The 15,824-nt window shown below is 49.9% G+C and overlaps 1 protein-coding gene across 1 annotated transcript; it reads left to right on the top strand.

Moving 5' to 3' along the window:
* The first annotated feature begins 409 nt into the window (after positions 1-409).
* HES1 (hes family bHLH transcription factor 1) lies at positions 410-2,927 on the top strand. The gene is made up of 4 exons (XM_081831634.1): positions 410-764; positions 909-1,004; positions 1,250-1,337; positions 2,006-2,927. The coding sequence occupies exons 1-4, from the start codon at positions 657-659 to the stop codon at positions 2,554-2,556; spliced, it is 843 nt and encodes a 280-aa protein (XP_081687760.1). The 5' UTR covers positions 410-656; the 3' UTR covers positions 2,557-2,927.
* The last annotated feature ends 12,897 nt before the right edge of the window (positions 2,928-15,824 follow it).

Below are 15,824 nucleotides of genomic sequence, written 5' to 3' on the forward strand. Positions count from 1 at the left end.
TAAATCTTTTTTTTTTTAAATATATTTCAAATGAACTTCTTATCAGTGTCAAAGCAGCTCTATTACACATGTGAAAGTAAATAAAGAGCAAAGACCCTGGCCCCAGAAGAACTTAACTAGACTGGGGCAAAACCTGCAGAAAAATCCTCTCTAAAGCAAAGCCCAGCAGGGAGAGTAGCAAAGGGTTAAAATCCTTTTGATTGACGTTGTAGCCTCCGGTGCCCCGGGCTCAGGCGCGCGCCATTGGCCGCCAGGCCTTGTGCCTGGCGGCCAATGGGGGGGCGCGGTCCACGAGCGGTGCCGCGTGTCTCCTCCTCCCATTGGCTGAAAGTTACTGTGGGAAAGAAAGTTTGGGAAGTTTCACACGAGCCGTTCGCGTGCAGTCCCAGATATATATAGAGGCCGCCAGGGCTTGGGGATCACACAGGATCCGGAGCTGGTGCAGATAACAGTGGAATCCCCCGTCTAACCTCTCTCCTTGGTCCTGGAATAGCGCTACCGGTCACCAAGTAGCCATAAGATATTATAATAAACCCTCAGCACTTGCTCAGTTTTGTGAGAGTATTAAGTGAAAGGGACATAAACAAAACAATTTTTTGTGTGAAGGACTCCAAAAATAAAATTCTCTAGGGATTAAAAAAAAAAAGCAACAGAAAATGCCAGCTGATATAATGGAGAAAAATTCCTCGTCCCCGGTGGCTGCTACCCCAGCCAGTGTCAACACGACACCGGATAAACCAAAGACAGCATCTGAGCACAGAAAGGTAAGGGCAGTACCACTATCTCTCTGCAGCCCTAAGAAATTAAGTCGGGGTTGGGGGGCTCCCTTCTCCCTTGAAACCCCGGGGTGAAATGGCAGATCCCATGGGAGCTCAGGGCTCTTTTTTTTTTTTTTTTTCCCTTTACAGTCATCAAAACCTATCATGGAGAAAAGACGAAGAGCAAGAATAAATGAAAGTCTGAGCCAGCTGAAAACACTGATTTTGGATGCTCTTAAGAAAGATGTAAGTGGGTAATGCTGCTTTTTTTTGTTTTTTAATTAAAATGAAATACCATTTCTCAGGTACTAAACGTGAAACCCCCCTCGCTGGCGGGATGGTCCCCGCCTGCACTGCGTTCTCTGAGGCCGGAGGGCCGGGCCCCTCCAGGGTCTGGGGATGTCGGCGCCGCGGCCGGGGGGGAGGGACCCCAGACTCCGAGGCCGCTGGCGGGGCTCTCACTTTAGTGCCTTGCCTCCTCTTCTGTGCAGAGCTCGCGGCATTCCAAGCTGGAGAAGGCGGACATTCTGGAAATGACAGTGAAGCACCTCCGGAACCTGCAGCGGGCGCAGATGACGGGTGAGGGCGGCTCGCCGCGTCCCCCTCTACGGGCGTCCCCTTCGCCCCGCGGTGATTTCTTCCAGACTTCCGCCCGTGGTTGTGAGAGGCATTCAGCTACATTTTACTGCCTTGGCTCACTCTTGCGTTCCCACGGTCTGGGGCTTATTTATAGCCACAACTCCCAAGTTGTTACTGTTCCGGAAAGGGAGGGAGAGAGATTGTAGGGGCGAGGGTGGCGGGTGGCTTGGCAGTAGGGGAAGCGGGTGGGGACGAAAAGACTCAGAACCGTGGCGGTTTTGAGCTGCGTGGAGCCTGGGGGTCATCTGGTTTAGCACTTCCCCACTTCCCCCATTAGTTGGGGAAATGAGGCCCGGGTGGCGGGGAAGGGGGGGGAAGGGCACTGCCCAAGGTCACTACGCGCGCGCGGAGGGTGGGGAAGATGTGAGGCTGAATGGGTTAAAATAAAGCCGCGGGGAATGGAGAGGAACCGTCTCGGCTTCGGTTGCCAAGCTAGTGCTGAGAGGTGGACGGTTTTTCCAAACCACCACCCTCCCCCCAACCCCAGCCGGGGACTGCTCCGCGGGCGGGTGGTCAGGGAGGGGCGCCGCGGGGACCTCCCAGGGCGGAGGCGGTGGCCTCGGGGCCAGGGCCATTGGGTGACCGGTCTGTCTCCTTCTGGCCCGCAGCGGCGCTTAGCACAGACCCGAGCGTGCTGGGGAAGTACCGCGCCGGCTTCAGCGAGTGCATGAACGAGGTGACCCGCTTCCTGTCCACGTGCGAGGGCGTTAACACTGAGGTGCGCACCCGGCTGCTCGGCCACCTGGCCAACTGCATGACCCAGATCAACGCCATGACCTACCCCGGGCAGCCGCACCCCGCCTTGCAGGCGCCGCCGCCGCCCCCGCCGGGACCCGGCGGCCCGCAGCACGCGCCGTTCGCGCCGCCACCTCCTCTCGTGCCCATCCCCGGGGGCGCGGCGCCCCCTCCCGGCGGCGCGCCCTGCAAGCTGGGCAGCCCCGCTGGAGAGGCCGCTAAGGTGTTCGGCGGCTTCCAGGTGGTGCCGGCTCCGGACGGCCAGTTTGCCTTCCTCATCCCCAACGGGGCCTTCGCTCACAGCGGCCCCGTCATCCCAGTCTACACCAGCAACAGCGGGACCTCCGTGGGCCCGAACGCAGTGTCGCCTTCCAGCGGCCCCTCGCTCACGGCGGACTCCATGTGGAGGCCGTGGCGGAACTGAGGAGCTCAGGTCACCCCTCCCCCTAAACTCCCAACCCACCTCTCTTCCCTCGGGACACTCAACAGGAACTTGGACACTGGGAGAGAAGAAGACTTTTGTGATTAATGGTTATTTTGTGGTTTTTTTAATTTCTAAAAAAGTTACTTTTTTGTAGAGAGCTGTATTAAGTGACTGACCATGCACTATATTTGTATATATTTTATATGTTCATATTGGATTGCGCCTTTGTATTATAAAAGTTCAGATGACATTTCGTTTTTTACACGAGATTTCTTTTTTATGTGATGCCAAAGATGTTTGAAAATGCTCTTAAAATATCTTCCTTTTGGGAAGTTTATTTGAGAAAATATAATAAAAAAAGAGTGAAGGCTTCTATGTCTTATAACTGATTATTTCAGAATATGTAAAAAGAAAAAGAGGAGGCCCTTGGCAGAATGTGAATTACATGTAATCTGAGAATTCAGTCATTGGTTCTTTTGTTATTAAAAAGAACATTTTTAAAAATCCATCAAAACTTTTACCAACCCTCCATGAACTAAATTTCACTTAATTTGCAAGAACCCATCTAATATGGCGACCCTGATCAATTTGTGGTCAACCTCTCAAAGAATATAAACATTTTTTTAGTTGCAGTTTGGGTAAATCATTCAGTCCTGGTTCTCCTACTAGCTCCTCCTGAGGAAGGTTGAACTGGACTGAAGTCATGAAGTTAATCAAGTAATGTGTGCCCACCGCACATTAAGGGAGACCCCTGTGGCACTACGTCCCTGGGGTAGCACACCACCAACCAAAGTAAATGCATACAGGCAGCCTCCAGCCTTCAAGTGTGGGAGCCTGTTTAATTAGTCAATACTTAGATGCAGTTAGGCATTCCCTTGTACCAGCATCCAAAAGTTTGCAGATGCCTCTCTGCACCCTCTTCAAGCAAGCTGAGAAGGTCAACAGATTCCTTCTGCCAAGGGACAGCTAGTTAGACTCCCAAGTGGAGCCCAAGTCCAGATGATTAACACCAGACATATGTTTTTGATAAGTTTCTGCGCTTGGCTCTAATAGAGAAAGCATGTGGGGGCCGTGCTGGCAGGCACACAGGCCATCTTCCCTTTAATACAAACAGCAAGCGACCCCTTCGCTTGGTCATGCCCCATTTCCAGGCAAGATGTGGGCTCCAGATAGAAGCAAAAGGGTTGTCTCGGGTTTCAGCTCACATAACCCTCCTTAACAAGTCCTAACTCAAAGCGGACAGCTTTAAACTGTGCCAGGATCTGCAGGGAATTTCTTCCAAATCCCATCACAAAGGCTTGTCAGATTTTGTCAGATTTGGCCAGGTGTTTGACTGCATCCAGGTGTTGGGGAAATGAAAACCACGAGCCCTGCGAGACCAGACACATCAGCCGCGCTGTGGGTCTGGCGGGCACGCCCTCCTCCCGCACCGCCGGCCAGTCCTCCTCCCGGCCCGGCCCCTCCCGCCAGCCTCATCTCATCCCCCTTCTTTCAGAACGGCTTCTGGGAGGAGAAGGATGAGGCGGGAGAAATCAATCTTTGAAGCCTTCCTAACAAAGATAAAGCCAACGATTTTCTGTCTTGTTTCAAAAGCTTTACCTCTCCCCCGCCTTGCTCTGGCCTTTCCCACAGGCCAGTGTGGAGAGCCGCTCTATCACAGGAATGATCTAGCTAGCCGACAGCACTTTTCTACCCAAATACTTTCGACCCAGCTTCGGACCGGAGGGAGAGTTTTCAAAAATACTTTTTAAAATTTGGCTCCTACTTGCCTCATTATGTGAAAGGTGTCCAACACCCATCCCCAAGAAATACACACATATATACCCATACCCCGCTCTATCGTACCATTTTTTTCATGATTTCCCTCTTGTTTAAACACAAACATAATAGCAACTGGTCTATTAATAAGACACCCAACACAAGCCTAAATGCTTCATTCGGTAAACCTGCCCTCTGGAGCACTAGAAGTCCTTAACTGTCCTGGCATAAAGAATGGAGGCACCAGGGTCTCATTTTTGTAAAAATAATGTATGTTCTTCAAAAAGTCACACACACACACACACACAAACCAGTGCAATCTCTACACCAACCGAAAATTAAATCTCTTTGTACTTTCCCTGTACTAAAGGGGAACGACTGAAAAAGTGAATTTTTATTAACATCATCAAAAATGTATACATAGATCTCTTGGGGGAGGGAATAATAGATTTAAGGAAAGGAAGTAAACATTTGTTCCTTTGATAATTTGAAAATCGTCTTTTTTCCTGGAATTTGGGTCGAGACTCTTAGATGAGGCATCTGTTTCTGCACAATTTGGGGAGAAAGGGTGACACCTTAGGCCCCAATGGGAATTTTCAGGCTCCTGTGCCAGCTACGCCACTGAACTGACGTGTCACTTTGGATGAGTCATTTCCCTTATCTGGGACATTTCCAAGTCCGTAGAATGAGTGGGTTTATTTCGAAGACCTTGTGTCCTCCTGCACCCAGGCTGTTTCTGGAGCTTCAAAAACGACTGCAATTTTGCCCACCCACCCCCGACCCGGCCTGGCCTAGTTTTACGACCTCGGGGCACACCCGGCTACCCCTCTCCCCCGCCCGGGGCAGTCCCGATGGTTCCGAGAGATAAGGCCCAGCTCCAAGCTCCAGGTCCGGATGCGGGACGCCGGCCTCCGCCGCAGCGCGCATTATCCTCTCAATGGAGACCCTCCAGGGCCCCGGCCCCCCGCCGTCCCTGGCAGCATCCGGAGCCGGGAAGGCGCTGAACTGGAAGGGGAGCTCTCCCCGGTCAAGACGCGAGCCTTCCCTAATGAATAAGCGCGACTCCGAGGCGCGCCCCCTCCTCGAGCCCCATTGCACCCCCACGTGTTTCTGGAATGGGGACCCAGGGGTTAAACTGGACCCCCTCATCGTCACCACCGTCCCGGGAAACCTGTCATTAAAGTCAATTAACTTTTCCCACACCCCTTGGCCGGTAACAACCCGCTGCTAGCTTCCTCCTCGGCTCCTAAGTGCAACCAGATGGGCCGCCGAGCTGCCCGCGCCGCGCGCCCGCCAGGGCGGCCCGGGGGTTCCAGGGAGGCCGCCGGGGCCCGGGGCCCCGGGCGGGAGCAGGCCAGGGCGGCCACGCCGGGCCAGCCCCGGCGGCCCTGCGGCCAAGGTGGTTTGCTTAGCAGGCCTGGCTGCTTTCTGGCAGGAAATGAATAGCTCCCAGATGAGCTCAGGCAACCTGAGAGGTCGTGAGAACGGCGCGAACCCCCGCCTGTGCAGCCGGCAACCTGCCAGGCCGCGGGGGGAGCGGGCGGCGGCGGCGGCGGGAGGCCGGGAGGCCCGGCGGGCGGGCGGGCGGGCGGCGGCAGGGGGAGAGGGAGGAGGGAGCCGCTGACACACGAGCCCGCGCCCGCTCCCGCTGACAGGCAGGCAGCCGCCCGCGCCCGGCCGCCCCCGCCCCCCGCTTCCCCCGCCCCAGGCCCCAGCGCCTCCCAAGCAGCAGGCCCTAGCCGCAGAAATGCGGCCGCGCGGCCCCGCCAGGGCCTGGGGGTGGAGCGGCCTGCCAGTGTTTTTCCAGTTCCCCCGGTAGCTCCGGGCCGCATTTAGAAGCCGGGGAAACTGGGCCGAGGCCAGTGTCAGGGCACCAGAGGCCCTCGCGGCCTGCCGAGCACTGCCAAGCGTCAGGCCGAGCCAGGGCAGGAGTGGGCAGGGAGGGGGTGGGGGTGGGGGCGACAAGGGCATCTCAGCCCACACCGGCGTCCCAAAAAAGACAGAGCCGCCAGACAGCAACTCTGGACTCCTTAAAAAAAAAAAAAAAAAAAAAAAAAGTATCTCGTTTCTAAAAACCCTGCGCACCTACTAAGTACCCAGCAGGTCCACTGCAAGTGCTACAAAGATAATATTAATTCCCACACAGCCCCCAACTCCCAGAGCTCTGGTTTAGCTAGGAGGATAGACAAACATTCAAGTGGCTCATCCCAGGCATGATGGGGTAAGTGCCAAAAATGAAGTTTAAACAAAGGGCACCTAAGAACAGAGAGATTAATTCTGATTTGAGAGGAAACCAGGTAAGTTTTTCAGGGAGTTGGCACTTGAAGCTGAGAGCTGAAAGATGAGATCAACGGGCAGAGAAAGGAGGAATAGGAAGGTGAAAGAAAATGCGGAGATGGGTAAATATTTAGGTCCAGTTTGAGAAATTTCAGGAAGTTCGCCATGGTAGTCATATTTAAATTTTCAAATATATAACTTGGCTTAGAGGCCAAAAAAAAAAAAAAAGAGGACCAAGCTGTCTGCTTCAGTCCTTGGTTTATTGCAGAATAGCCCAAGGGTTTAAAGCACAGGATCTGGCTTCAGATTGCTTAGGTTGTAAGACCAAGACAAACTAATTTCTCTGAGCCTCATCTGTAACTTGGGGCTCAAAGGGATAGTATTTCATAGGGTGGTGAGGATAAAATAAGTAAATGCACGTAAAGCATCTAGAATGGTGTTTGGCACAGGAGACCTCAATGCATGGTCAGCTATGATGATGCCCAAGCCACCCCAGCGAGAGAGGGATGCTCACCAAACAGCAAGCCAACCCTGAACTTTGCCCAGTGACTTCACGGGCTGCTTCTAATTGCATCAGGCCCTGTGTGAAAGGCCCACTGCTTCTTCCATAGCTTCTGAATTTCATGTACTCATTCGATAATTACTGAACCCAGGCAGTACACGAATAAAGGGAGAAGAAAGGCATGATCTCTACAGCTGTAAAGCTCACAGTCTAGTAGGCAAGACAAACCAGTAAAATAATAATAATAATAATAGTTACTCTGTGTTAAGTGCCAGAGAAGAGGAGTAGTGTACCTTGCTGGTGCAAAAGAAGGGGACATGTCATAGCAGGCAAGATTTTGATCCTCCAAATTATGATTAACCTGAGAATTTGTGTGACCGCAGACATGGCTGGCACGGTATATAACTAGTCAAATTCCACCGAAGAAAGGTTATTGTCAAATGGTTAATTTGAAAATTAATCATCTTATGATACTAATATCTTTCGAATGAGCACAGTCTCTGTGATGTAGTCAAGGAACTGGACGCACAGTCAAGGAATCCTGGTTCCAAATTGGCCACTACCTGTGAAATGCTGAGGGAGTCCCCTGGGGTCTCTGGGCTTCTGTTTCTTCCCGGACAAGGTGAGGTTAGACCAGAAGTCTCCAAAGTCCTTTTCAAATCCATGGTCTGCGATTCTCTTTCCTCAGGTTGCTTCAACGTGTCTCTACATTTTGACACAGGCTCTATGGCTATAAGAACCTATATCGGGCATAGGTCTGGGATGATTTTACAACCCAGTATTTTCATCTGCAGTGAAAGATGGGGAAACAGACCCAAATAGATGGGCATTGTAGTTCCGCTGTGGCAAACAGATAGGCCACACGTTAGATTCTGGAGCTGGGCCATGTTAGTGAGAATTATGTCCACTGCATGGCACATCAAAGGAAGACTGCACCTCAAGGGATTTGCTCACATACCTGCTGCTAAGACCCTATCCTTTACTGTAATATCTTGTTATCTTACTGGGAAAACTGAAAAACAAGAGTTAAAAATACCACCACTTTCCCTCTTCATCCTAAAAAATTGCTTCCCATCCTTCTCATTTGTCCACTTCTTTTCTGAAAAAAAAAAAAAAAAAAAAAAGAATGTGATCGGTTGTTTATCAGGACTCCTTCCATTTAGGAAACACAGTTCCCCAACTGGCTAGAGTTTTCCCACTAATACACTTACTGAATTAAATAAACTTACTGAATTAGTCTCATCAAACAAGAATGTCAGTCTGAATTAGTGAAAAATCTAAATTTTAAATATCCAATAGAGAGAGCAGTAAACTTTGCAAATACTTGTAGTGAGTCTGAATTCATAGTTTACAAAAGCACTTGCTCTTATAAAACGAATGCATTAAAGTCATTTAAAGAACGTATTCTCCTAAACAGGTTAAACATGACTTTTGCAGTATTATTTAAACTATAGCTGACCCTTGAGGAATGCAGGTTTGAACTGTGCCGGTCCCCTTGCACATGGATTTTTTTTTCAATAAATACAGTACAGTACTATAAATACATTTTCTCTTCCTTATGATTTTCTTCGTAACATTTTCTTTTCTCTGGTTTACTATAAGAATACTGTATGTAATACACATAACATACAAAATATGTGTTAATCAACTGTTTATGTTATCACTAAGGTTTCCAATCAGCACTAAGTTATTAGTAGGTAAACTTTTGGGGGTCAAAAGTTATATGCAGATTTGGAGATGGGGGAGATCGGTGCTACAACTCCTGCATTGTTCAAGGGTGAACTGTATAAATCTTTCTTTATAGTAAGAAAAAGAGCTATGATTGCAACCCAAGTAAATAATTGTAACCTAAATTGATAATAAGGCTTTACTGTAGCTATTCTATGTCGGATATGTTTCCAGTTGTAATCTGCCTTTGCGCAAGCAGAGTTCTATGCACTTTTGTCCCTTAAAATTACAAGTATCACTCAATGAGAGCAATGTTATTTAAGGAATACTACTTGTAACTTACTATTTTATTATTCACACATGTGATCTGTTTTCATGTTAGGCTCATTTCACTTGTTTAGTTACCAATGTGAGACATGACCTTTGTAAATCCAGCTTACAGAAAACTCCAGCCTAGAGAAAAACTGGGGTCGACAAACACCACCACCCAAAATGTCTTGTTTCCTGCTAACGTAGTTTCTCTTCTATCAGTTTTCCCCCTTAGCCATAAAACCTGTCCTTATGGCATCAAAATGTATAACAGGAATACCAATCCTTAACAGGGCCAGGAAAGGGCAAAAGCAATGTCAAATTAGTTTCAGAAGCAACTGCCATATATGAGTTGAGGAGTAAAAGTTAAGTGGGAAAGTGCTGAAGGCATTTCTTCATTTTAGTGAATGCCCAATAGATATATGGGCTCAGGGATGGGATACAAAATGTAAAGGAAGGCTTCCCACACCCCAGATTTGTGAAGAACAAATACTCTCGAACACGCAAAGTTATTCTTTCTTGTGTTCTGTTCCATAATTAGGACCCCATGATTATTTTTATACAAATAGAATCTTGCAGAGGGGCGCCTGGGTGGCTCAGTCGTTTAAGTGTCTGCCTTCAGCTCAGGTCATGATCCTGGGTCCTGGGATTGATACCATGTCAGGCTCCCTGCTCAGCGGGGAGTCAGCTTCTCCCTCTCCCTCTGCCCCTCCCCCCCACTTGTGCTCTCTCTCTCTCTCAAATAAATAATTAAAATATTTTTTTAAAAAAATAGAATCTTGCAGAATCAGACAGATATTTCCCTTAAAACTCTACCTAACAAGGTAATTGTGGAATTGGCTATTAATGCCTTGCAGAGGAGACCAAGCCTCAAAATAAAAACCCCAAAACTAAAGACTCATTTGTGTGCTTTTTGTTCTTGTTTTTTTTTTTTTTGCGGCAAAAAGCTTTATTGTGGTCCATTTGATCCAGGGCTTGGGAGAGGGCTCCAGGGTGATTAAAAAGCTGCCTAGTGGCTGCAGAGAGATGCTCAGGCACAAGCCCTGGGACCAGGGAGACACTAGGGGGACCCCTCAAAGACTGCTGGGCTCCAGAGGTTCCTAGTCAGGTGGTTGCCCATCTTCTTGCTGCCTTTCACCTCCTCTTCTAGGAAGTGGCTCTCCAGGAAGTCACAAAGATGGGGGTCTGAGCAGGCAGAACCCAGGGCATGCAGATCCCAAAGGTCTTGGTTCAAGCTCTTCTCTGGAACTAGGGCGCCTTCCATGGCATCCAGGGTCCCCCCCCACCGCCATCGTGGGATGGCTTCTGGGCTGGTTTTGCACCCTCAAGAGAAGCTTGGTGCCCTCACGCTTCTTCTCAGCCCGCACCCTCCAGAGCCACATCGTCGTGGTAGAAATAGAAGCCCAGACAGAGGGAGGTGTAGGACCCTGCGGATGCATGTTGAGCAGGTGGTTGAGCAGCCTCCACCTCAGCGGAATAATTCTCACGAATCTGGGAGATCGTGGTTGATCCATAATAAGGAGCTAAGCTCAAGAAAGGGTGTTGGCCATGCCAGAGGCAGAGGGTGGCCAAGAAGATGGCTCCCAAAGTTGCGACTGGAACAAAGGTTGGAGGGTGGTCAGAGGCTGGTGGAAGGGGCGCCTCTGAGTCTGTTCCGTCCAAACTCTGTTGAAGCAAGAGGCAGATCCATGGAACCTCCCAGTGCACCGGCTCATTCGTGCTCTTTGTTTTGTTGTTTTGGGATAGAGGTAAGGGCAAGATGGGGAGGCCGAGGTTGGAGGGGCAGCATTAATATATGATCCTCTAGAGAACTCTGAAACTACTTTTGTGTGATGTCTTTGAGATTCCATTGTCAGTTCAAAACAGAAAGTACCCATCCAAAGAAGAGGCATTTTGAAACAGTTTAATGCTGGGAGCCTTTCAAAAAGGGTAACTTAAAATGCTGTTCTTGCCTCACACAGTCACAAAGACCTAAGGAAGGCCATAGTCATATTTAAACACACTGGTTTAAAAAGAGAAGTTGCATTTCAAGCAGTTCATCGTCTTGAAATCTAGCAATCAGTGTCTAACCTGATGGCGGGCTGAATTCAACTCTCTTTTTAAAAGCCAGCTTTTTCGTTTAGCACACAGCCTCCCGCCAGGGCTCCAAGCCTCGGCTCTGTGCTTTTCCTCCTTTGCTGGGACCATCCTCAGCCTCTCCACTGTACTCCCTGGAAACTTGTTCTGTTTTCAGTGGATGCCCCTCTACCTGCAGCCTGGGTATGAACCCCCTCGTTGCCTGGTTCTGCCTTTGTTTTGAGCCTGCTGGATTAATGACTCTTCATTTTCCCCACCCAGGGTGCCAGTGGGCGGGAAGTGGGGTGGGGTGCGGAGGATGAGTGTGCGCACCTGGGCTGGGGAGTGGGGTCCCGGAAGTCAGGGCTTGTACCTGGGCCAGGGAGCATGGATGCCATGGGCTATGAGAGAGGACACAATCTCTGCCTCCCCAGACCCTTGCCAAACCATGGCTCCTCCTTCTTCGGGTAAAGATCTATCCTTGGTGGCATCCAGCTCTCTTTAATCTCCATTCCTCCTCATCTCCTGACATCTTCCCTCAAGCTCACCTTCACCTGGGTGGTTCTCCCTCCTTTCTCAGGGACAGGTTCTGATGCCACCCCTTTCCCCTCCATGGAAGGTGTGGTCCACGAAAACATCTGCTTTTATTCCTAACTTTCAACCTCCCTTACCTTTTTTCACTTATTCCCCCAGCCTGTAAGCACATTTATTTCTCCACAGTCTCCACAGAACCAACTTCAAGCCTGTAGCTCTCTCCACCTGCGACTTCTCTCCCTTCTCACCGAGAACTCCTGACATCTCCCTCGTGGCCTCCCCTGTCTCAGTCCTCTCATGGCCACCTTAGCCACCAGGCTTCTGTGTCCCCCTCTCCACAGAATGCTCTGGCCCGGGCAACTCAGTGAACAAACCAGAAAGTCACTTTTCTGTCCTTCCCTCTGTCAACATTCGTGAGGTTTTGATCAGGTGCCAACTCCATCCTTGAAATTCTCTCCTTCCTTAGCCCCTGGGGCACCTCTTCCTCCTAACTTCTTCCAACCTGTCTGGCAACTTCTCAACATCCGTCACTGGATTCTTTCCTTCTACCCACCCTGTGAAGGTCACTGCCCCTGAAAACTCCATCCATGTCCTGTTTCTTTTGTTGCTGAGCCACCCAGGACAGTGACTGGCATCTGCAGGAAGACCATCAAATCTGCTGTCTCCCATCTAGAATTCTTTCCTGAGCTCCAAACCAGAACCCCGCTGCCCACTGGACATCTCCCCATGGAAGTCAGTAGGTCTCAAACCCTGCGCCTACGAGATGCCTATCTCTGTCTTCCCCAGGCTCAAGGTGACTTCCTCCACCCCACCCATCTCCTCCCTGAGTGTCAGGGGTCACCAGGAACTTCCCCTCAGGCTTCCCTATCGTAGGAATCTCCACCCCCATTGTCATTGCCTTTGCGCGCGGGAGTTTTGGAGCTTTTGCTTTCCCCTCTCCAGCCTGAGCTCCTCGCCTTCACTCATGTCCCCCTCCAACCTATACTCCATCATCTATCCCAGCAATCATATCTCTGGGAGAAAACTTCCAAAGGCTTTCTCTCGCCTCTGTGACTCAAAAACTTGCGTGATTTGCTCCCAGCCTACTCACCTGCCTCATTGTCTATAAGAAAGCTGCATCCTGTCCGTGCACCCCCCACATGCAAAGCTGCTTCTGTGGCTCAAGCCCTCCAAGCTCCCTCTGGCTTCTATCCCTTTACACACGCTGTCCTCTGCTGGGCTGTGTCTCCTCCATTTTTCCATCTAGGGACCTCCTACCCTACGTGTCCTGCAAGACTTTGCTCAATCCACTTGCTTCCAGAAGCCCAACCTGTTGCCTCCAGTACCCTGCTATGACCCCTCCTCATCCCTCCTGTCCCATGCTGAGGCCTCGCACACGGCCCGGATGCTACTGGATTAGAGTGTCTGCTTCTCTGTCTCCCCAACCCAGACTGGGCAAGTTTTGGAGGCAAAAAATAACACATTTTTCTGTACTCCCAGCATGTAGCACAGTGCCTGCCACACAGAAGCATTCAGAAAGCTATACACCAGTATAGTAAGAGGCTGGATATTAGTAAAAACAACAACCGACTTTTGAATAATACTTCAAGGTTCACAAAACGCTTTCACAAACACCGCCTCATTTGATCCCAAAAGCAATTCATGTAGGTAAGTAAGACTGGTAATGTTCACCCGGTAGCAAATGTGGATAATCAGTTTCAAAGAGAGTAGTTGGTTTGGCCCAGGAGGCAGCTAGAAAGTAGGTCTCTGGAACCCATATCTTCTGGCTGGAGTACTCTCCTTCCCTCATTCTCTGCAGCGTCAGAGGGGACTGAGCCCCGCTCTAAAGCTTGTCTCCGTGGTTGCATGAGTAACACTTTCCTGCTGACTTCCAAGGGAAGCCTAAATTCAGTCTCCACGGTCCATGCACTTTTGCTACATACGTAACCAGAACCAATTTGGAGCAGCCAGAAATCTGTTCTCAGTCCTGCTTTGCTGCTTTAATACGCATAACTAAAATCTCTCAGGGCACGAGAACTGCAGGTTCCTTCCTTCCTCTTGTCTCCCAAGTGTCAGAGAATGAATGCAATCGAAGGCAAGCTTTTTTTTTAAACATAAAGATTAATGATCCTTAGCACAAATGAATTACCAGGAATTTTTCAGAATCAAAAATTCTACAGAGGGAATAGCAAAGTAAATCCCAAACTTTAAGAAGTAAGAAAAGCATCCGATTTTGAAGATCTTATGTGCATGGCTGCTTTGAAAAAGAGCCATCCTGTAATAGGTGAATGAGTCACACTGGGACCCAGGGAAAGCAGTGGGGGAAAACATAGAAGGGTGTAACACGTGATTCTAGAGCACCAGCTATGGATGAGGCCACCTCAGAAAAAAATGCTTCTTGCATTTATGGTCCCTGTAAGCTGAATGTCCCCTAGGCATGAAGCGGTTGCTGACTTTCTAGATACAATATGTTTGGGCTTTTCTCTCCTGTCTGTGACTGCCAGTGTTTTGCATTCGGTTTTGTGGTAGATCAAAATGAGCATTTCTTACCTGAGGGATTTCTTTAGAGGAGACGCTAGTGTTTGTTTGGGTCACCAGCAGCTCAGGACCCAGTACCCGCAGGGAGGGGCATCCTGTCCCAGGGTGGGTCACTGGCCAACGAAGCAGCTCCCGGTGGGGACTGGCTAGTCAGTCAATCACTAGGGATTAGTGCAGTGCCTACTCTGTTCCAGGCACCAGAGCTTCTGCAGAGAACAGGATAGGCCAGGCTGTGGCTCTCAGCACACATTCTATTCCCATGTGCCGAAGACAATAAAAAAGAAAAGAAACAAATAAATGAAGGAGAGAATGTCAACTCGTGGTAGATACTAAGAGGAAACTAAAATAGGACTCAGGGTAGAAGGGGACTGAAGTGGGGTTAAGGTCTAATTTAGAATGGGTAATCAGGGAAGGCTTCACTGAGGAGGTGACCCCTGAAGCCCCGAAGGCCGGTAAAACAAAAAGCCCAGCCCAGTTCTGTGGACCCAGTCAGTGAAGACAGAAGATGTTACCTCTGGCCAGCCTGGGCAAGGCATATGAATGGCTGACCATGGCACCCAGGGTCTCAAAGAGGGCCCATGCCACCCCCACCCTGCACCCCGAGGCAACATTTGTCTTGGCATGTTCTCCCTCCTTCCTTGCCTCCTTCCTTCTGTCTTTTTCCCACCTCCAGGCACAGCCTCAGACCCCAGTGCACCTGCTTACCCTACCAGGGATCCACCAAGACCTGCCTTCCCCAAAGTTCCCAGGAGACTCTTTATACTGTCCTTGCCTGCCGCTCCCTCTGGCCGTCCTGGTTTGATGGATGACAGGAGACCCAGGAAGAGCCCTGACCGAGCCATTTCTCCCAGTGGGTCCTTTGTAAAGGACCGAGAAGTCCTCTCTGTAACCCCGTGAGTAAGCCCCACAAAGCCACCCTTCCTTAACAGTTCCCAAGCATACCCACAGCACCCACTCACAGGACGAGGCTGGGAGGGAGCACGCCGGCACTGTCTGAGTGGCTGCGTTAGGAAAGGAGAATATGGATGGGGCTTTTCCTTTCTCCATTTTCCGAATATTCTGCAAAGTGGGTATGCTACTTTTATAACTGGAATGTTTATATTTTAAGAAAATGAGTCTTTGACAACAGCTTAGAGAAACTATTTTTCTTTTCTGAATGCCAGCAATGCTAATAATCATTACAGTTCCGCTCGGCATTTAATTATTATCTTCCGGAGTCCTGAGTGTCTTTGTTGGGTCTCTCACTGCTAGACCGGCACACAGAGACAATTGGATGCTTTTCTCTGCATCCCTCTGCTAAGATCAGCCCAGGGCCTGCCTGGCATACTGGGGTTGCTCAGAAAACATTGCTGGGCTCCTTTGCTCATGCAACAGGATTGACTCGGCCCTGGGGCTTCAGCCTGAGGATTGAGGAGAAGGCTCCCCACCTTCTCAGCCCTGCCCAGCCTCTGGTTCCACTCTTCTCCCCAATCATGATGGCTAACAAGCATCTCAGTCTCTGAATTCAGCTCTCTGGGAGATCCGCAGTGGAGAAGTGGAGTTTTTCCTCCTTCCCTTGATTCTGGTCTGGCCCTGTGTCTGTTTTAATGAGCAGAAGGTGACAGAGGTGCTGTTGTTCAAGGCCTAAGCCCTAAGAAGGGCTGGCAGC

This window comes from Leptonychotes weddellii, chromosome 1 (genome assembly GCF_054177405.1).
Source record: "Leptonychotes weddellii isolate Sample4059 chromosome 1, ASM5417740v2, whole genome shotgun sequence".
NCBI lineage: Eukaryota > Metazoa > Chordata > Mammalia > Carnivora > Phocidae > Leptonychotes > Leptonychotes weddellii.

Excerpts from the sequence above, each read along its gene's own strand:
- HES1 (XM_081831634.1), top strand. The coding sequence starts at position 657 with ATGCCAGCTGATATAATGGAGAAAAATTCCTCGTCCCCGGTGGCTGCT. Across the intron at positions 765-908 it reads CAGCATCTGAGCACAGAAAG|TCATCAAAACCTATCATGGA; the intron begins GTAAGGGCAGTA and ends TTCCCTTTACAG. Across the intron at positions 1,005-1,249 it reads TGGATGCTCTTAAGAAAGAT|AGCTCGCGGCATTCCAAGCT; the intron begins GTAAGTGGGTAA and ends TCTTCTGTGCAG.